The 23358-nt window shown below is 40.3% G+C and overlaps 1 protein-coding gene across 2 annotated transcripts in view; it reads right to left on the reverse strand.

Annotated features, from left to right (window-relative positions):
* ECPAS (Ecm29 proteasome adaptor and scaffold) overlaps positions 1-23358 on the reverse strand; it is a 318939-nt gene that overhangs the window by 145598 nt on the left and 149983 nt on the right. For both annotated transcript variants that reach the window (XM_030193760.1, XM_030193758.1), the window contains exons 12-17: positions 22577-22626; positions 20737-20803; positions 20503-20625; positions 6306-6409; positions 4831-4954; positions 4227-4307 (exon numbers count right to left, since the gene is read on the reverse strand). In XM_030193760.1, coding sequence (XP_030049620.1) covers positions 4227-4307; positions 4831-4954; positions 6306-6409; positions 20503-20625; positions 20737-20803; positions 22577-22626 — 549 coding nt within the window. The remainder of the gene's footprint in view (positions 1-4226; positions 4308-4830; positions 4955-6305; positions 6410-20502; positions 20626-20736; positions 20804-22576; positions 22627-23358) is intronic.

The following is a 23358-nucleotide window of genomic DNA, read 5'->3' on the forward strand; positions in this document are numbered from 1 at the left end:
CAATTTCTGTGCATGGATTCAGAAGTTTTATGAGAATCTAACAGAATGTGTAAAAGTAAATGGGGGTTACACATCTTCATTTTCTGTCGAGAGAGGCATTAAGCAAGGATGCCCTTTGTCACCTATGCTGTTTGCCTTCTCTATAGAACTCCTGACTCAGACCACTTAGAGGGTCTATCCCCAGCACAGCTCAGGTCTGCCTGCACCTGCCGCTTGTGCTGTACACTAGCACCCTCCTCCTACCATCTGGGTCACAACCTCCTCTGGGCCTTCTAGCTGAGACCAGGGCGAGTCTCTGCTCTCAAATTATCCCCAGTGATTTCTAGGTTACTGGAGGCCACACTCCCAGTGGTCCCACAGTTCCCGAAAGCACTCACAGACCCAATACACAAACCACAGGATTCTTTATCAGTCCAGACAAGGAGAGGCAACAAATTAAAAAGAATGTTCTAATTTTTCAGTCAATAAACAATGAACAGAAAAAGGTGCAATCACCAGAACAATAACAGGTAACTGAAATATGGATCAATTATAACACTAACTAAACATTTGTATACTATCTAAGTAGTACCTGGGAAGATCAGGACATATAACTGTTCACAGAGCCTCAGCAAAGAGATCCTAGTCTCTTTTCTTCCTGGCTAAGACTGAAGACAAAACCAGTGACCTCTGGCTAACTTCAAACTCCAGGTCAACCAGGGCCCAGAACAAGTTTTAAAAAAAAGCTGGCCACATCACTGCAGGTCTTTTCTCTGTAACAGCTTCAATCATAAACATGCACCACCTGCTGGCCAAACTAGAGAAATAAACTTCAGAATTAATTGAGGCAGTTTTACAGGCTTAAAAAACCCACTGTTTTGTCACACAATCTCTTCCAGTTATTTTACGGGAAATGCAGGATCATGGCAAGGTTGCAGGATTCAAAGTAAGTTTAGACAAAAACAAAATTTTAGGGAGCAACACTGTGCAGTCTGAAAAAAGTATAATGCACCAAAGTTTTCCATTTAAATGGGCTACCTCCAGGATTAGATATTTAAGGGTTCAAATCACCAGAGATCTACAGCAGCTATACTCCCCAAACTATGATACTATATTTCGACACATTTTCTCTGACTTGACAAAATGGAAACGGAATTGGCTTTTTTGGTGGGGACAAATTGCTGCTCTTAAGATGATTACTTTACCTCACCCCTTGTTTTTCTTAAGGGGTGCTGTTGAATCCTCAGCGGAATTTCACTCGATTTATATGGGGGGAGAAGTCTCCAAGACTGGCGAAAGATGTTCTGTGGCAAAAAGTGGAGCTTGGGAGGGAGGGCTGTTCAATTTGCTGTGGTATTATTGGGCTGCTCAACTTCGACAATGTCTGGATTGGAAACTTAATCCATTTAAAAGTGGGGTACTATTAGTGCAGAATTTCTCCCTTTAAAGCATTTGTTACAGCTTTCGAGAATTTTGAACAAATACTTCAGGGAAATCACTAATCCTGTTAAGGATATGGGATAGAGTTAAAGTTAAAACTGGGTAGGAAGTCCAAGAGGTCTTCCATGTGCCCATTCAGTATGAACATACTTAAAAAAGGAAGGGGGGGGGGTTGTTTTTATCAGGTGGGAGGAGGTCAGGTTAATCAAATTCAAACAATACTTACACGTAAGAAAACCATGTATTTTTGAAGAATTAAGCAATACTTATTATCTCCCTTCGGGTGATGTATTTTGTTATCTGCAAGTGAAACATTTTATAAGTAGTAAGGGTTGGTTTCAGATGATATGGATGAAACAGAACATCTTGAGAATTTGTGGATGGCCTTAGGGGAACTCAAGGGTCCTTATCTCTATTTATACAGGTTTCGTGGAGGGGCATAATCGAAAGGGGCACCCACGTTTTCCTGAGGACGTCCTCGCAGGATGTCCCGGCGAAGAGGCGGGGAAACCCGTATCATCGAAAATATGGGCGTCCATCTTCGTTTCGATAATACAGTCGGGGACGCCCAAATCTCCATACTTAGGTCGACTTTAGAGATGGTCGTCCCCGATTTTCAGCGATAATGGAAATCGAGGACGCCCATCTCAGAAACGACCAAATCCAAGCCATTTGGTCGTGGGAGGAGCCAGCATTCGTAGTGCACTGGTCTCCCTGACATGCCAGGACACCAACCGGGCACCCTAGGGGGCACTGCAGTGGACTTCAGAAATTGCTCCCAGGTGCATAGCGCTCTTACCTTGGGTGCTGAGCCCCCCCAAACCCACTCCACACAACTGTACACCACTACCATAGCCTTAAGGGGTGAAGGGGGGCACCTACATGTGGGTACAGTGGGTTTCTGGTGGGCTTTGATGGGCTCACATTTACCACCACAAGTGTAACAGGTGGGGGGGTGGGGGGGCCTGGGTCCACCTGCCTGAAGTGCACTGCACCCACTAAAAACTGCTCCAGGGACCTGCATACTGCTGTCATGGAGCTGGGTATGATATTTGAGGCTGGCATAGAAGCTGGGAAAAATATTTTAAAAATTTCTTTTTGAGGGTGGGAGGGGGTTAGTGACCACTGGGGGATGTAAGAGGAGATCATCCCAGATTCCCTCCGGTGGTCATCTGGTCATTTAGGGCACATTTTTGTGGCTTGGTCGTAAGGAAAAAAAAAAAAAAAGGACCAGGTAATGTTGTCCAAGTGTTCGTCAGGGACGCCCTTCTTTTTTCCATTATCGGTCAAGGACGCCCATGTGTTAGGCACGCCCCAGTCCCGCCTTCGCTACGCCTCCAACACGCCCCTGTGAACTTTGGTCGTTCCCGCAACAGAAAGCAGTTGAGGATGCCCAAAATTGGGTTTTGATTATGCCAATTTGGGCGATCCTGTGAGAAGGATGCCCATCTTGCGATTTGTGTCGAAAGATGAGCGTCCTTTTTTGAAAATAAGCCTGTTAATGTGCAGGACTTCACGAAATATAAGTTTATGTCTCTTTGGGAAGATGACTTGGGAATTGAGCTCACTCACAGTGAGTAGAAAAGGGTATTTCACAAGGTTAAAAAGTCTAAATTTCTGTGCTGATAAAAAAAAGAATGCCTATAAAGTGGTCACCTGTTGGTATTATAAACCAGTCATAAGTACATAAGTATTGCCACACTGCGACAGACCAAGGGTTCATCAATCCCAGAATCCTGTTTCCAACAGTGGCCAATCCAGGCCACAAATAACTGGCAAGATCCGGAAAAAGTTCAATACATTTTATGCTGCTTATCCCAGAAATGGGAAAATATAGTCATATTGGTCTTAGTTGTTCAACATATGGAAAAGGGTCTGGGGACTAAATTTCCTTTGAACTCTAAATCATGCTTCCTTGGTTTCAGCAATAATTTGATTCAAGTGTGGCAAGTGAGGCTTAAGCAAATGTGTCTGGCAGCTGCCAAACGTGAGATTCCTGGAAAGTGGAAGCAGACCAATGCTGTAAGACTGGATTTCACATCTGAAAGTAATGAGGAACTTGGAAAGACTGACTGAAAGGCATCATGGACGTTATGATCCCAAACAGAATCACCTTACTATTATAATTAATGAAGAGGAGGGGCTAGGGGAAGGTTTTGGAAAATGGGAAGCACTGAAGAACCACAATGTAACCCCATGTGCTGTTTTCTTTGATGTTGATGTAATTGAAGGGGAGTGGGGGAGGGGTTAGGGTGGTTTCTGTTTTTATATACCTTGTCTTTAGGGGCTATTGTAGTTGCATATGTGATATGCTTATAATGTGCGGGCTGTGCTATTTGAAAAGAAAACATTTTTTCTAATAAAAATCTATCGATACAAAAAAAAAAAAAATTTACCACTGTTTATTATCTATCCCTGATGTCACACATGGAAACACTGATATACATTTAAAAAAAAAAAATTACCACTGCTTATTATCTATCCCTGATGTCACACATGGAAACACTGATATACATTAAAAAAAAAAAATCAGTGGTAAGGGGTCAGATAAAAAGCACCATGCTCAATTACCCTTTGGTCTTCTACATTTGAACTGTCATTAATTCTAAAAAAAAATTTTAAGAAAAAGAGCATTTAACATGAATGTGTGTGTAAAGTAGCAATAAAGGAGTATAATAAAATATTTTGGCGTGAACTAATCTCAACAGAGATACAAAAGGAACAAACAAGCCATGGGATGTTTCTTCCCTCTGTTATCTCCCTCCTAAAATTACAGATCCCACATTGGGCCATATTGGGGTGTTTACCTCTCCAAATGCAGCAGGATTAAATGGAAGAACTACAGTCCCCGTCACATATTTAGCTGGAGTTTTAATTCTCTGAGAAGCCTGAGGAGAAAAATAAATAAATAAATAAATAAGCCAAAAGTCTACCATAGATCCAACTTTTTTTATTATTATTATTTTCAGTACTGCTTTTCTGATAGCACTATCAGACTGTGAAGGTCCCACATGGATAACGAGATGGCTCCATTTGCCCACAAGATCTCCACAGTTGAACAACTGCTTATTCCATTTGAAAGGGAAGTATAAGAAAGCACAGGCATCAGAATAGGATAGAGTCCACCCAAATTTTGCCTTACACAGTATCAGCAGCTAGGGAGATTGGGGGGGGGGGGGGGGGGGGCAGAGTCAGAGCGGTATTATTTTTATTTTTTGGTCTTCCCAAGCAAAAATATATGCTGTTGCTCCTGAACAGGAGGGCTGTTTCTAAGTTTTCCCTATTTAATATACAAAATAAGTCTGTCATGATTTTTAATACAATAGAAGCAAAACAGATTATTTTCTTAAGAAAAAACTACATTTTTTTGCTTTCCAAAATTCTACAGATTCAGTATCCACAGTGAAATACCTTTTCCTGGATATACTGGACCATGTCTGGAAAGGGAGGCAACCGTCTGCCAGCACTCTCTTTTTCATTAGTGCTGGGAAGGGCTCTGAGCGCACGCTGGGCTTCTCCATGCACCTCTTCCCGCCTTCCATGAAGAAAAAAAAGAATTATTGAAAGAATAAGAAAAGAAACAGAGCAAACACTGGAAACTGAAATATTCATACAAGCCCCTCTAGTTACCACAGCCTGGAAGCATTTTAAAAGGCAATCTCAGCCTCTAGGAATAGGTGGAGCTAGAAGTAACTACTTCCAACCATTTCTAATAGAGATCAAAACCATATCCATTGCCCAAAATAGGTTTCTATTAAACATTTAAAGGAAGGCAACAAACATCCTAATTTGCCTGTTTCTTTTTTTTTTTTTAACCTGGACAGCAGTCAGCTGTGGTTTCCCTGGATGCGAGAGAATAGGCAAGAGCAAGTAATGTAATTCTTCTACACCCTTTTTAGCTTGGCCAGCATATGGATATAGAAAAATAATCCTAAAGGATGAGCATCTACCCCAGCTGCCTTCCAAAAAACTTCCACCGTTTCTCAAATCTTAACGGAGGACACAGTGCTTGATGCAAACTCTATATATGCCAAGTCTCTTTGGCACTACTGAAAATGTTTTCTTGTACTCCAGAAAATTTCTGTAAGGGAATGTTTTCTTGTTCTCCAGAAAATTTCTGTAAGGGAAAGGGGGGTGGGATTTGATATACCACTAGTTACAATCAAAGTGGTTTACATATTATATACAGGTACTAATTGTGTACCTGTATATAATGTGTGCTGGTCTAAAAAATTCAGAAGCAAGTGTTTTTCATTTAATTAAATTATATCAAACATCTCCTATCAATTCCAGTTTTCAAATACTTGTGAATCCTTCATTTCTAGCACTTGGCATCTCCATTTTAACTCCTGAAGGATGGATAAGAAAATGCTTCCTCAACTTTTGCTTGCCACGAAGTCATTATGTTCAAAAATACTTTATTGATCAACAAAACAATAATACAACACACAAATCACCCCTTCTAAAAATGCCTTCTTTCAACTCAATTCTATAACAAGGAACTCAACAAGCTATGCTTTTATTATATAACATATTTCCTCCTATCTTTTCCCCTCTGCCAGTCAACATTGCTAAGCATGCCTCCCACTGCGTGGTTCTTTTTCATGTATTTTATCAATCAACAAGAAAATAGCAAAGGATAAAATCCCCATAAAATCATTAAATTGTGTAAGCTACTGAAGGCTCTCATTTGTAATGAACTGTTCTGTCTAGCCCCAAATTCTCTGGTCTCACCATCTTCAATGAAAATTTGTAGCTCTATTTTCTGTTGACTGATTAGTCCTTATTGCCCCACCTGGCCAAGATACCACATCACAGTCAAGTTTGATTACAGGAGATATTTAAATAACAAAAAAAATAAAAACAGGATAAATTCTAGAACTTACAAATCTCCAGCTGATAATAAAAGCAAATATCTGGAAGTTACATGGTCCGATGAGAAAACTGTACTAAGAAACTTCACAGCCACTTGACGAACTTGTGCTTCTGGCTGAAAAAAAAAAAAAAAGATAGAAAACTATTAGCAGCCCATGACCTATTCAAAATCACTTAATATAATCCAAGATGGAAGTCATCTAGAAAAGGGCGAGACTTAAATCAGTCTCTCTATGTGTATAGAAGTTGCCAGCATAAAATTCAGGAAATAACATTCTGACCTACCCAAGGACTCTAGAAATTCATATTCTAAGGGAATAAGAAAAGCTTGGTCTTACCTGCTATTTTTCTTTATTTCAGTTCTACCAGCCCAGTCCAGACACATGGGTTTTGCCCCCTACTAGTAGGAGGAGACATAGAACAACTTGATAGATACAGAAATACTTGAGAGATGAGGGCCACACAGAACACTATATAGAGTAGTGTAACCAAAGTAATTTAAAAACCTTCCCTCTATCCAAGGGCAAGCTGAGTATCATCAGCAACTAACAGCCATTAGGAATCCAGGACTAAAGCATTTTTGAAGATGAAACATTCATTCAAAAATCTGAATATCATCACCTACAATCTGGCTGACATAGCTGAATTCTTACAATACAAAGGACAAAAAAAAATTAGGTGGTCCCTGGACTGGTAGGACTCAAAAGAAAGAAAAATCATCAAGTAAGGCCTAAGGCCAATTTTTTCCTTCTTTATTGTCCTACCAGACCACTGCAGATGCATGGGATGTTTCTATGTTTGTCTAAACATGTGGGAACCTGTTCAGCCTCCTTTGAGTACTCCTGCCCTGAAAGCAGCATATTCTTCTCGATTCTCTATATTTAAGTGGTAACACTTAGTGAATAAGCTCAAGGAATACCATGTGACACCCTACAAACATCCACTGGTAAAATCATATGAAGCCCATCTCAAAAAGTTGCTCATGTAATAGATCAAATAAGCTTGAAGCTTTATGAGCCAGTCAGTGGAGTGGAGGAGTGGCCTAGTGGTTAGAGCACCAGTCTTATAATCCAGAGGTGGCCAGTTCAAATCCCGCTGCTGCTCCTTGTGATCTTGGGCAAGTCACTTAACCCTCCATTGCCTCAGGTACAAACTTAGATTGTGAGCCCTCCTGGGACAGAGAAATATCCAGTGTACCTGAATGTAACTCACCTTGAGCTACTACTGAAAAAGGTGTGAGCAAAATCTAAATAAATAAAATAAATATGAGTGCTAAGGAAAAGTTATGTCTTACCTAATAATTTCTTTTTATTAATCCTATCAGACCATTCCAGACCAATGGGTTGTGTCCCTCTACCAGCGGATGGAGACAGAAGAAAACAGTTCTTGTGACTCGCCCCTTAAGGGTAATATGCAGCACAGAATGTTCAGTACTTCAAATAAAGAAGTGGGAAATGGCCCAATGATTCCAGGAAGCTGTGACTATGGTTTTATATGATGAACAAAACTTTAATGTAGACTCGACACAGTACTGTGTTTCGGCCACAGGCCTGCCTCAGGAGTCTAAAGAAATATATTAAAAAGACGTATAAACAATGTATGAATTTAAACAGGAAAATAAATATGCATAGCGATCTCACTTTTGGGTTGCTTTCCAATTGAATAATGCATGATGTTTTAATTACGTTGTACTTTTACTTTATATTGTTGATCCTTTAATGCCCTTGTTCATGTTATCCTTGCTGTACTATATCTATGGTGATCAGTAGTATATTTTTTCTAAAAGAATTCTTTAATTGAAAAGGTTCAGTTCTCCTTCACTAGAGTTATCTGTCTAAACATATGCAAATCCCATATGCTATATAGAGTTATGTGAATCACACTTATTTATGGGTTTTTTTTAATACAATTTAAGCACTTATCAATATGACGCGATACTCATGCTTGTGCTATTTTGTAACTTTTTTTGCTCCTGAGTTAGAGTGCTTTTATTTTTTGTCTGACATTTTTATTTACATATGTTCACACATGGCTCATATGTATTTTATTTTCCTGTTTAAATTCATACATTGTTTATACGTCTTTTTAATATGTTTCTTTAGACTCCTGAGGCAGGCCTGTGGCCGAAACACAGTACTGTGTCGAGTCTACATTAAAGTTTGTTCATCATATACAACCATAGTCACAGCTTCCTGGAATCATTGGTCCACTTCCCACTTCTTTATTTGCGTTTTGACTCTGTGGGATTTTGTGTTCATCCACTCAGGTGGATTACCTACCCTGTCACAGTATTTCAAATAGCCAAGCAATGACCAAGTAATTCAATCTGGTTAATAACCTTACCAGATAGTGAGGCATATACTCTGACATGCAGATATTTCACAGAGTCTGGAGAGTGCGACATACAATAGGTTAGGAAAAACATACAAGTAGAATCTGCGACATCTGAAAAATATAGCTTGTAAGCAAACTAAAATTATTCAACCAGGGAGGAATTCTGGACTGGTCTGATAGGACTAAAGGAAAGAAAGTTATCAGGTAAGACATAATGTTTCTTTCCATAGCATCCTATCAGTCGTCCAAACCAATGGGATGTAGCAAAGCAGTGTCGCCAATATAGGGTGGGACTAAAAGAGCTAAACACTCAAAAATAGAGAAAGAATTTTGCACAAACACACATCATTAATCTCCCCAGCCTAATAAACTGACATATAGACAAACTGGAATAGGCTTTAAAGGTCCTTTCCAGTGGTACCAAGTAGAGAGAACCAAGAACAATCAGAAGGGATCTGGAAAGATAAAAGGTATGGAAGGGTGTGATCCCCATGATATGGCGTAATAATAGAAAATAGCATTGATAGACCATGGAAGAGATGCACAAACCAAGAAACAAACCTAATTAATGTTTTCCATGAAAGAGTCTATGAAGGGAACAGCCTAAGACTAAGTACATCTATGAAGGGAATATTGCAACTAAAATGGAAGTCCTGGAGGAGTTGAATATCCAGAGAACGGAATATAGGAAGAAAGCTATCAGAGGCTGAAAAACCACTGTGCTTTCCTAGCTACATCTATGACAACCAAGAAAAACTAAGATCCACCCTTTGCTGAGAGTAAAAAAGGGAGACAAATGAAAATGGCTAGTGACTATCCTGGTGTCAAAGAGTGCTCTATTCAGACATGAATACCCAAATGTCAGTGTAAGGCCGAGACACGAGACACTCTGATAGGACAACCCATGATGGGAGCCTATTAGTCTGAGAACCCCTCCCCCCCCCCCCCCCCCCCCCACACACACACAATATTAGAGACTTCCTGCAGTTGAATAACAGTGGTAGCCAATGACAAGGCTATCAAGTTAGCTGCAGAAAACAGCTAGTCTGTAGAATCGCACAACGTAGATGGCTTGTACAGCCTCAGCCATATGAGTGACCAGCAAAACTGTACTAGTTTTGCAGAGTAGATGAGGCACCTGTCAACCACCAAAACCAGTGAAGACAGTTTCCTGAAACAGCCATACACCATAATAAATGCATCAAGAAATGCTATACATGTAGCCACAGTAACTAGAGCTACAGACGTGGCTGCCAAAACTGGAGACATCCAGGCCATTGCTAGAGCAGGAGTTAGAGGTGGTTGTGCAGCAGTATCCATACAGGTGTCCACAGTAGTTGGTGCCATGTAATCAGCCGTAGCTCCTGCCATATAGGCTGCTGCCCTGGATGGTGCCATACAGGCAGCAGAACAAGAGAAGTAGATGTGGTAACTGGCAACACACAAGTGGCCTCCGCCTCTGAAGCCATACGCTTGCATGCTGTAACTGAAGATATCTGCCAATGCTGCATACAATATAGCATGCACTTGCCACAGCTGACATATGCTTGGATGCAGACTCTGATGTCCCACTTATGTTTATCACAGCCAATGACATGCAGTCAGCTGCTGACTGGGATGCCACAAATATCCATCCAATATACCACAGACACCTGGAATAACTGTGCAATACCAGTGCCACTGAGCAACTATGTCAGTGGGTGCAAGCATTAAACCCAGGTGAATGGTGCAATTTACAACCTAGGTGGAAACTACACACACAGTGGAAAAGAAGCTCAGTATGATACAGAAAGAACTGTGCACTACATAAAATGTGGGATACAAATGCAATAAATAAATAAATATGGAGGTGAACAACAGTTGAATGGAAAAACTGTGCAATTGGGCCAGCTTCAAATCAACAGTAGCTACCAAACTTCTTCAGCTGCACTATTTCTATAACTGAAAAAAATGAATGCAACTATCCTGAATCCAGCAAGCCAAATAAGTAACTCATGTCAAAACAGTGCGCAACCATCAAATTTGGTGTAACACAGCCAAGAGCTGCATCATACAGCTTTGACCAGATAGGAATTTGTTTTTCTTTTCTTTTTAAGAATAATAATAGTGATGGGAAAATAAAGCAAATTTGGATATTTATGTCAAAATATACACAGCTGAATGAAAATAAGCACAGTTAATCCTTACGAACTCTATAAAGGAAAAACTAAATACAGCTAACTGCAATCAATAACTAACCACTGCATATAAGAACAGACTCAGCCTGATATTCAAATTAAACAGAGAATTTATCTACTATTCAGGAAGCTACTGTAACCTTTAAAGTGACTGCACCAAAAATTCCAAAATTTAATCAAATTGCAGCACACAGTAATGAACCAAAGAATAGGAGCACATAATGTAGTAAGGGTTTGTTTTTTGCTTTTTTAACTTGCAGAGCTAATAAATCAGCCATGAAACACTTGGGGGGGGGGGGGGGAACAGCTGGCAGAAACAGAAAAAAAATTTGGCAGGAAAAATTAATAACAGTCTGGAACACTGAGGAAAATAATGTCACACAAACAGGAGTAGGTAATCCTTCACATAAGAGATAGTCACATAGAACATCGCACTGCTTATAGAAACCGGAAGTACAAACGTTCCTGTCAGTGATCCCTGCTGTGAAAAAAAGTCAAGCCAGATACCAGTGAGAGCTTAATAAGGAACAGAGGCACAAATACCAGAACACTGGAAATAACTGAAATGAATCACAAAATGCTCACCGAATGCAGGCTGACTTCTACAGGAGATGTTGGTGGTCCAATGGTCCGGTGGGGGATAAGGGGGAGGGGTGGTAGGGATCTCAGAGATATACCTCAGTTCCGTAGATCAGCTGCTTTTTTTTTTTTTTTTTAAAACAGGAGCTTATGCCAAATAAAGCAACCCAATACAACTGAACCCCAGGCATTAAGGAGAACAAGCCCAGGAGGGCACCTCCAACTCAACTAGAACACAGCTGAGAAGCTAGTTCAGGAGAATAAGCCAAACAGGCACCCCAAACTTAACCGAGTCTTAGTATAAAACTTGCCCAGAAGCAGAAAACCCCAAAAAAGTAGTTAAAGCTCAATTGAAACTAGCTATAAATCAGGAGCAGAACTGTTAGCCCGTCATCCCTCCACTTGGGAGACAGAGGAAATACTGAACATTCTATGCTGCATAATACCCTTAAGGGCCAAGTCACAAGAACTATTTTCTTCCTGTCTCCATCTGCTGGTAGAGGGACATAACCCATTGGTCTGGACTGACAGGATACAATGGAAGAGACTGTTCAAGACATAGGTTGAGGTGACCAACTCTTTTACTCAGCAAGCTATAGTCACGACCTCTGACACTTTCTGACCTTTCTTTTGGTCAATGAACAGTACGAAAAAATGACTAAACTTCCTGAAGTTGTTTATATCCTTCAGATACTTATATAAAATTTTACACATGTTCAGAAAGTGAAGCTTTAATAGACTCTCAATTTCCCTCTTGAGAGTCAGCAAGGAAACTGCCAGACTCATTAGAAGGCACGATACTCCCATAAGTAAAAAAAGGAAAAAAAAAAAAAAAAAGACGGAATTGTACAAATTGCAGTGGAGTGCCTGCCTAATGGTTAGAGAAGGCAGCTATAAACCAGGAAAAGCCAGGGTTCAAATCCAATTTCTTCATCTGAGACACTTTATGACCTTGTGCAAGTCACTTGATTCCTCTGTTGCCTTATGTACAACTTTGACTGTGAGCCAATTTGGGAAGGGAAACAACTTGTGTACCTGAATGCACTTTGCCTTGAGCTCAGATTTGGAATAGACAAGTAGTGAAGCAAATTGAAATCCTTAGTCTGAAATCCCCAGGAAACAATTCCTTGCAGATTGGAAGCAAACAGTTACAAGAACTGTCATCTTAAATTTCAAGATCTTGATCAATGGCCTTATTCTTGGTTTGAATGGAATTAAAGAAAATGCTTTTAAGCAGTAAGTTGGGATTCCAGTAAGGAGAGATGCTTCACCCTTTTAAGGAGTCATCCAGAATTGCCGATAAGGATGCTCCCTTCCCTCAACCTCTAGAACATTCTACGGCCACTATTTGAACTTTAACAGGATTCAACACCAGCCCTTTCTATAGCCCCTTCTGTAAAAACATCACAGTCAAAGACACTGATGCTTAAGAGACATTATTTTCACACTTCAAAATGACTCAAATATTCTTCATACTCCAACAGAGAAAGTAGACCTCTTACATGCCTGTAGTAAGACAGCTGTAACTTCTGCCGAGTATCCTCTCTTCTTTAATCATGCCTTCTCAACCGCTAGGCTATGAAAAAAAATGCAGGTGAGTTATTAATAAGAATTAGTTTCTGTGGCAAGAAACCCTGGTGTGAAGGAATCGTCAGTAGTTCCCCAACCTTCAGCCTCAAATCAAGGACAGCATATCATAGCCTTCTGGGGAAATATGGAACTATGAGGATCACTAAAACTAACGGAATCAAGAGCAGACTCATCCTTCTAACAGGAGGTCACTGAGGAAGAAAACATACAGAAAGTCACGGAGAGGTCGTGGTTGATACAGAGCATCCAAACCTTAGTGTTCCTTCCTTGGAGAAACTATTAGATCTATAAGTGGTTCACCCCTTGGTGCACTATCATGGAGAAGGCTGCCCGCCCCTTCGTCCACATCCACATGTATTTAAGCAGACTGTCCAACTGGACACCTCCTATTCCTGCAACAAGTTGAAGACAGGCCCTGTATATACCTTCCCACCCACCTGAGCAAACAGACTGACTTCTTAAGTTAACAAGACACTCCTGCTATTCCCTTGCCAATTCAAGTATACTATTGATGTAATGCTATTAGGGAAAATTTTTGATATTCAGCCATGGAGAACAGATTCACATTTCTAAAGGGCCTGTTTCTAGGCAGCTGATCAACAACTTTATTTTTTTCACTCTTAACTAATCCTAGGTCATTTGGTTCAAACAGCATGCCCCCCTCTCCAAATCACTCAGGTGGTATCCACTATGAAAGGTTATCTAAGGAGGGGATTCCAAATCCACTCTTGCTGTCAGCTTCTGTATAGCTAGCCACAGTTTAAGCAGGCTCTAGCCTCTGAAGCAAAAAAAAAAAAAAAGTCTCATATCACAATCCTAAGACTGAGAATCCAATGTGAAAAACAGATCTTTGAAGGTTTTGAGGTTACAAGGTTTTATTTGTCTGATTGTCTGCTTATGGTCAGACCATCAAAGCGGATTACACAGATTAAAAACAAAGTAAAAGTGAAACTATAATCCAGTGTTGATATGAAAGATAACACAAAATATCACAAATCTATGCTCCACAAGACACCAGTGGCGAGGGTCTTGTGTGATCTCACATTTAAAGCCATCGCCTGAAGGAACGGTCCCACCTCCTCTTCCTCAGTGATGCCTAGGGCACTCAGTGCCTGCAAGACCATTGAAGAAACATTTCTGTTTTGAAGATACCAACAGCAAATGAATCACTCCCTTGCCTTCTTCCAGCTCCTCTATCCCAGGATCATCATCTTGATCCTCTCTACTCAAGTGTCTCCCTGCAGGGATTCTCACCCCAAAATCATGATATCCTGGGTCTTCCATCAACAAAGTTTGGTGGGCTAAGATCCTACGGTAGAAGAGAGCTGGAAGGAGGCAGAGGAAGGTGAGAGAGAGCCCTACATCAGGTAAAATGCCTGGTGGAAAAGTAGGACAATTAAGGGGAAAAAGAAGAAGAACCCACCCTGAATGCCTGGGTTAATCATTGCCCCAATGGTGGTCAGGTTTTTATTTTTGTTCGCATCAATCTGGGTGGCCATAAAACAGGTCCTTCACAAAGCAACCTGCCTGCTGTTCCTGCCACAGCAATAAACTCCCCCCTTTCTCTCCCACAGGGGGCCTGCTTCAAGCCTTTCCACCATTTGTCATGCCTGATGTTGCAGTCTCCTCCACTGATAGTATGGCTGAGCAGGCCAATAAGGTGGTCTTGTAGCAGCTCCCACAGCACACTCCACACCCAGCTGCAGCTGCCACTACTACATGCTGATCAACCCTTCTGAGGATGCTCTGCACTGCATATCACAGTGGTCAAGTACCAAAGCAGAATACTAACCGACCTTCCCCCCACCCCCCACCCCCACCCCGGCAAAGTAAGAATAGTCTGAACCTGTGTCTGATTGCAGATTTGCTTTCCATCCACCCTCAATCAAGTTTGTTGACACTGGCAGTCAGATGTCTCCTCCCCTAGAATTTACGCCCTATCACCACTCTTCTCTTTCTGGAAAAACTCAGAAAACTGTTTTCCAAATGCTTACCCATATCAGGAACTCCAGTAATGCTCCTCATCCACAACAGTCCAGTTTCAGACAGGGTCACAGTACAGAGACAGCACCAACAGCATTGCTAAATGATATCATCTGTCACTTGGATGCTCGAAAAGATGTCCTCCTAATTCAGCTGGATCAAAGTGCTACCTTTGATGTGAGAAATGATTCATTTCTCATAGCTCATCTTCATGAAACCAAACCAAGAGGGACTTGCCTTAAACTAGTTTGTTCCTATCTTTCCTTCATACCTTTCGGGTATTCCAGAGCAAAATGTCATACAATTCCTTTCCTCTGTCTTGTGGAATACCTCGGGGTTCAATCTTAGTGCCATTGTTGTTTAATGTTTTCATTGATCCTCTTGCCATCATTATCTAAGACTTTAGTATTACAGCTTACCTATACGCGGATAACATCCAGCTTCCAATTACATACCAATGATGAATATATACATACAGTGGTGGAAATAAGTATTTGATCCCTTGCTGATTTTGTAAGTTTGCCCACTGACAAAGACATGAGCAGCCCATAATTGAAGGGTAGGTTATTGGTAACAGTGAGAGATAGCACATCACAAATTAAATCCGGAAAATCACATTGTGGAAAGTATATGAATTTATTTGCATTCTGCAGAGGGAAATAAGTATTTAATCCCTCTGGCAAACAAGACCTAATACTTGGTGGCAAAACCCTTGTTGGCAAGCACAGCGGTCAGACGTCTTCTGTAGTTGATGATGAGGTTTGCACACATGTCAGGAGGAATTTTGATCCACTCCTCTTTGCAGATCATCTCTAAATTATTAAGAGTTCTGGGCTGTCGCTTGGCAACTCGCAGCTTCAGCTCCCTCCATAAGTTTTCAATGGGATTAAGGTCTGGTGACTGGCTAGGCCACTCCATGACCCTAATGTGCTTCTTCCTGAGCCACTCCTTTGTTGCCTTGGCTGTATGTTTTGGGTCATTGTCGTGCTGGAAGACCCAGCCACGACCCATTTTTAAGGCCCTGGCGGAGGGAAGGAGGTTGTCACTCAGAATTGTACGGTACATGGCCCCATCCATTCTCCCATTGATGCGGTGAAGTAGTCCTGTGCCCTTAGCAGAGAAACACCCCCAAAACATAACATTTCCACCTCCATGCTTGACAGTGGGGACGGTGTTCTTTGGGTCATAGGCAGCATTTCTCTTCCTCCAAACACGGCGAGTTGAGTTCATGCCAAAGAGCTCAATTTTTGTCTCATCTGACCACAGCACCTTCTCCCAATCACTCTCGGCATCATCCAGGTGTTCACTGGCAAACTTCAGACGGGCCGTCACATGTGCCTTCCGGAGCAGGGGGACCTTGCGGGCACTGCAGGATTGCAATCCGTTATGTCGTAATGTGTTACCAATGGTTTTCGTGGTGACAGTGGTCCCAGCTGCCTTGAGATCATTGACAAGTTCCCCCCTTGTAGTTGTAGGCTGATTTCTAACCTTCCTCATGATCAAGGATACCCCACGAGGTGAGATTTTGCGTGGAGCCCCAGATCTTTGTCGATTGACAGTCATTTTGTACTTCTTCCATTTTCTTACTATGGCACCAACAGTTGTCTCCTTCTTGCCCAGCGTCTTACTGATGGTTTTGTAGCCCATTCCAGCCTTGTGCAGGTGTATGATCTTGTCCCTGACATCCTTAGACAGCTCCTTGCTCTTGGCCATTTTGTAGAGGTTAGAGTCTGACTGATTCACTGAGTCTGTGGACAGGTGTCTTTCATACAGGTGACCATTGCCGACAGCTGTCTGTCATGCAGGTAACGAGTTGATTTGGAGCATCTACCTGGTCTGTAGGGGCCAGATCTCTTACTGGTTGGTGGGGGATCAAATACTTAGTTCCCTCTGCAGAATGCAAATAAATTCATATACTTTCCACAATGTGATTTTCCGGATTTAATTTGTGATGTGCTATCTCTCACTGTTACCAATAACCTACCCTTCAATTATGGGCTGCTCATGTCTTTGTCAGTGGGCAAACTTACAAAATCAGCAAGGGATCAAATACTTATTTCCACCACTGTACATACAGATTTCTTTCTTTCAACCAGTCTTCAGCTACACAATTATGCACATCTATCATCTGCTGAAGACAGAGAAAACTGGAGAGCTGCTGGCTGCATGGGATACTATACAGGGTGACATCAGCTACTGATTTGTTCTGTCTCCATGCACTGATATGGGGAAAAGCTCATGAGTCTTGTTGAACAAAAGCATAAAAAAATAGGAGTGGAAAGCTTCAAAGAACATGCAGAGCTAGCTGTTTCAACACTAAAATCTCCTGGGACATGATGGGGCCCACATCAGCCAAAGGCAGACTCCAGAAAGTCTGTGGAATAAGGGAAAACAGATGTAGCATGTTCTGCCCATGATTAACAGTTTGTGGTATTCAGAGACTTGCACAGGAATGTTGTATGAGAGAATTGGTCAGATGCCAAAGAAGAACGATATAAAAACAGATTGGAACAAAGAGGTAGCGAGCATTTTGAATTTTTCTCTCTCTGTATATAGCATTCTGATTTCTTTGCTTTACATTGCTTTGTTTAATCATTCATTCTGGCTTGTATATTGCTTATCAAGAAATGCTTCCTGCAATAGCCCATTGAGCTATGCAGTCAATTCTGAACCAAGAATAAACATTTTATATTAAATATGAAATTTGTCTGGCCTTCTCTACAAAAGTGGCGGCATCCTTTTCTACAGTCTGGACTAGTCTGGTGGGATAATAAGGAGTGAAAAACTACTTTAGATTAACTCGCCTAAAAGATATCTTATTCAGTTCCAGCATGACACCATTCAACATCACCATAAATACAACACAAAAGTTATCATCAGACTGGAACCTCTCTAGCAAATGTAACCCCTTTGGTGAATGAATATATAAGAATATCGGAAATACATCAACACAACTCTCACCACAAGAAAATAGAACAATAAAGACACTAGTAGATAATTTTATAGTGATCTGATGCTTTTATTGAATCTATGTTTTTTAAGAAAGAATTAAGAGACCTCAAAAGCACTAATTCCTGTATTAGTCCAATATAAGGTGTCATAGCTTGGAAAGAATCGAATAATTATAAATCACAACTGCATAAGAAATTGCATATGGAACTACAGTATACTACTTCTTTCTTCTGAATTTTTGACCCAAGTTGAATTTCCACCATTTCTGCCTACCAGTATACTTGACAAAGTGGAGGATAAAAAGGATTTACCTAGCAAGTGCTCTCTGCTTTATGTCCTATTCCAGATACACTGCAGAAATAAATTCAAGGAAAAAAAGAACCTCTTCTTGGGAGAGCAAAAAATATCACTAAATCTAAAACAAAGCTCACCTGCTAATTCACCTCCACAAAAGGACTCTCATATAACCACTTCCCATACCTCCATATAAAATATGGAAATGAAATGGAGAGACTTTCAGTCATAGAAACCAGCCATACAATTCAATGAGCAATATTAATGAAAACACCGCACTTAAGACTGTTCATTAAAGCTCAGTATTCCATCATTGGTCTTCCAACCAAGAAAAATGTGTCAACAGTAGGGCTACACATTAGTCACTGTTAACACTCATGAACACTGAATGCTGCCTATATATATGGTCGCTCTCACTTGTACAGGAAAAGTTTTTCAAAAGACTCTGTGTTCCCATGCCTTTTTATAGATCAAAGACTAGATTTTTTTTGTAGTCTGGACTCATAGTGAACCTATGGTTGGTCCTCATCATCACTAGACCCCCGACACTAGACGGACAGTATCGAGTCTTGAAGGCTACTTGTACTTATGGTTTGTGATTAATTAGTTGCAATTTAAAAAAATAATCACGGCTAGTAAAATTGCAGCTTTTGCAGCCCCCATGTGTCCAAAACTCAAAAGAAACCTGTGCCAAAACAAACTAACCTGTTCAAAAAGGCATACTCTACCGACCCAACTTAAATGCCTATACCCTGCAACGCAACGAAACCAAAGCTCGTAATGGACATATAATAACTCTTCCTCTCTACGATTCCCCAATGTGTCTGTACACACAAACCTTACTCTACCACATTACTGCATTTGTTCATACCGGAATTGGCGAACGCCTTTACGGTACTATGTAAGCCACTCTGAGCCTGCAAATAGGTGGAAAAATGTGGGATAGAATTGTAACAAATTAAAATAAAATGTTTAGATAATAACAGATAACTGAATATGGATCAAAACTATGTGCTGTTTTTGTTCCGTTTTATGGTTCACTGTTCAATATTTTTATAACAATAAACCTCTTTTAGTTTATTGCCTCTGCTTGTCTGGACTAAGAATCCTGGTGGTTTGTGCGTTGGGTCTGTGAATGCTTTCTAGGAACTGTGGGACCCCTGGGAGTGTGGTCCCAGTGACCTAGAAATCATTTGAAAGTGGGAGACACACCCAGACGCAGTTGGGATCCAGTCAGTGGGAGGAGGGTGCTAGTGTAGAACACAAACAGCAGGTGGACCTCCAGGTGGCCGCAGGGTTAGCCCTAGGCAGGTGACTAGGCATTCCGTCACATAACCAATCTCTCACATGATATTTTTCAACAATCAAAGTTAAATAAGGATGGTCCTCTGTGAAGTCTACAGGGTCCACTTCAAAAAGCAACAGTACACAAATCAGAGCATATTATTGCTTTTTTGAAGCAGTGTGTGCAGTCTTCACAGAGGACCATCTTATCTAATTTTGAGTGCCAAAAAAAAAAATACCACAACAGATATTGTTATTTGGTTACTTTTGAGTTTTAACACATTTTTCTTGGGAAAGACTAAAGATGTAATACTGAACTTTAATAAATAGCCTTAAGAACAGCATTTTCATTACACAGAAACCTGACCCCTGGCAGTAGTACCATGAGACTATCATTGGGGGTTGCTGGTGCCATTTAGATCTAGGAACTGGCAAGGGCAGGAGCAACTGGGGATCACTCAAGCCTGGGACTCACTAGACCACCAGGGACAACTGAGGTAGGCATGGTGGGGGTGGGGGGGAGGGGAGATCTGTTTAACACAGGAGGGCTCTTTCAGATGCCAGTTGAAGCATCAGGCCACAGCTTTGCAGCTTGATGCTCCTAGGATAGTAAAATAATGCTGCTTGCAAGGTGGCTCACAAGCAGTATCATTCAGATACTACAGGAATCAGTTATCTCTGGTACTGAGCTACCGCTAGTTGCTGACTGCTGAAGTAAACCAAGGTGCAGTAAAAGCCCAACTTTTAGCTCACTTTGATAAACTACCTCCCTGAGACAGTGTCCCCATTTCACTTCATTATTTTATGTGGCGGTTTGGGAAGTAGTCATATGGGAATCCTTGTGAAGTTGAATTAGGGGATGAAATTAATTTCAAATTTTATGTCCCACTCCAGTAAGGCCTTCCATACAGCACATTCCTCATTGATAAATACAAAACAAAGGATGCAGATTATTGCACAGTCACTCTATCTCCTTTTAAACCAACTCTTTTAAGCTCTGCATTATAATATGTACCTTTCCAAGATAAGATGCCACTAGGGCTTCCATGAGTTTAAGTTGTGCTCCTTCCAACTGTTTATAAGCTCCTACCATCAAAGACAAGGCTTCCTGGATACTAAGTCTGGTGTCTGGCTCCTCCTGGAACAGTGAAAAGATTATGTTAATCACCCTCACTGTATATGGCCTAGCCCTCAAAAAACATTTCCACCACCAAGTACTGTGTACAGACAAACCCGTTTCAGACCTTACCTTACACATAGCTTCAAAAAACTGCTGTAGAAGAGCAATGTCCTTTGTAAACAGCTGAGGCATTCGACTGAAATAAAAGTATAAGAAAATAAGCTCTGCCATACTGGGACAGACTGAAGGTCCATCAAGCCCAGTATCCTGTTTCCAACAGTGGCCAATCCAGGTCCAAGTACCTGGCAAGAACCCAAGTAAAACAGATTTTAAGCTGATCATCCTAGAAATAAGTAGTAGATTTTCCAAAGTCCATCATAATAGTGGATTTCCAAAGTCCATCTTAATAATGGCTTATGGACTTTTCTTTAGGAAATTGTCCAAACCATTTTTAAACCTTGCTAAGCTAACTGCTTTTACCACATTCTCTGGCAACAAATTCCAGAGTTTAATTACACGGTAAGCGAAGACATATTTTAGCCAATTTGTTTTACATTTACTACTTAGTAGCTTTGCTGCAAGGCCCCTAGTTCTTGCATTTTTGGAAACAGTAAAGCGATTCAGATCTACCCGTTACACTCCACTTAGTACTTTTCAGACCTCTATAATATCCCCACCACCACCACATCATCTGCCATTTGGATGCCTAGTCTTGTAAGGTCCTCATCCTCTTGTGATTTAACAACTTTGAATAACTTTGTGTCATCAGCAAATTTAATCATCTCACTTATTATTCTTATCTCTAGATTATTTATAAATATGTTAAAAAGTAACCTCTCTTTTTGATGTTGCAGGATGTTATTTAGCAGTTTAAGAACATGCATGAATTTAGTTTCAAAAGGAGGTAGCTATTATTGGTGCACTGTTTTTGATATACACTTTCAATTATTTAAGTTAAGACCACCAGTATCAGAAATAGAGATAAGCATACTAGATTTTAAATTAACAGAACTAAACGACTTGAATATGTTTGAACAGAATGTTTATCAAAATCTTCTAATGATATTTTGAATAATAAGATCTAATGTGGGGTTTCCCTTTAAACATTACACTGCTGTATGATGACATTATTGCACTGCGCATGTATGGGCGTCTTTTTTAAATAGCGACGCCATTTTATAGTCGCTTATTCAAGAAAAGAGACGCATTTCCAGTGAACAGAGTTTGAATACGATTAAAAGACTGTTTTTAGTTTATAAGAACAAAAAAGGTGTTATTATATTTTAAATTGCTCTTTGTTTTCTAGATAAGTGCAAAGCATGAGTACGAGTAAGTGTAAGCAATTTCAGTCCCTGAAGAAGCCTGATGTATTTTGGGTGAAACGGGCCTCATTGGGCTATGTTCAAGAGAGATGTTTTTGCATCTACTGACACTATTATAAATCATTCATTGATATACTGACATTTTTGCATTGTAAGATGCTTCTAAAAATATTTAGGGTTTTTTTAATGACCAATGGAGCCTTGAAATGGCAGATTGGAAATACAATCTGCAGTTGTGGCATCTGAGGTCTTTTCCCCTAAATATAAAAATATAATTAAAAAAAAATATATATATATATATAAGTAGATGTGATGTGATAGTCTTTAGATTATACACAACATTTTAACAGGTCTTGTCATACACAAATTTGATATTTGATCTGCATCTAGATTGTTAGTAGAACCCTACTACTTAACCCTTCTCCAGTCAGGTAAAATATATATGCATTCTCATGCTTTCAACCTTGCTGCTAAGCTTAAAAAGAAATTGATTGTGATCCGTTTATCATGGACAACATAAAATTTTTAAACTGGGAGATGAAAATATGACAGACACTCTCTGCTGCAAAGAGATTCCTATGCTAATTTACAATGACTTCAAACCAGTCTCTTCAAGTTTAAATGCCATTAAATAAAAGTTCAGGTACCTTGAGAGCTTTCCAACAGCTGAATATGCCATTGACAGAAGTTTGGAATCCTTGAATCAAATAACAAAAATTAAAAAAAAGTTAGCTTAAGACACTATTATGCCATCTTGTAAAGGCTTTTATTAAACCAATGCTCTCCAGTTTCTCATAAGTGCTATTTACTGGTTCAAGCACCAAAACAGATATTTTTAGTTATTCATTGGTAAGACAGGAACAAGCAAGTAGCATGTACTGATGAGATATCACACTGCACATTTTCTGAAAAATACACACAATATACAATTTTAACACTTCTGATTGCAGTTAGAACTTGTGCTCACAGCCTGGATAGATCTGATTAATGTACATCACTAATATCATCCAATCAAACACGACATAGCATGACCCAATCTAATGCCATTCCACTATATTAAGGTTGTGAAAATGGTCACTCTCAGTAGTTCACAATAAGTATAGGGTTACAGCTTAAATAAAAGAGATAGAAACAGTAACAGTAAAAACATTCTTGCTGGTACAGCATAGTTAGCGATTTATCACATGGACTTTTGAAACACTACAAATTAGGAGTTACCTGATCATTTTCTTTCCATTAGTCCCGACAGATCAGTCCAGAGACATGCGATTATGTCAGTCTACCAGCAGAAAGCCAGAGCTCTGCCATATAGTGCAGTAGCCTCTTCTTCAGTATAATCGATATCCAAACAGGAAAATTGAGCAAAACTTTGAACCACCTCCTGCCTCCATAAGGCAAACCCGAGAGCCCTCGAGTACGTGAACAGGCA

This window comes from Microcaecilia unicolor, chromosome 2, assembly GCF_901765095.1.
Source record: "Microcaecilia unicolor chromosome 2, aMicUni1.1, whole genome shotgun sequence".
Taxonomy (NCBI): Eukaryota; Metazoa; Chordata; class Amphibia; order Gymnophiona; family Siphonopidae; genus Microcaecilia; species Microcaecilia unicolor.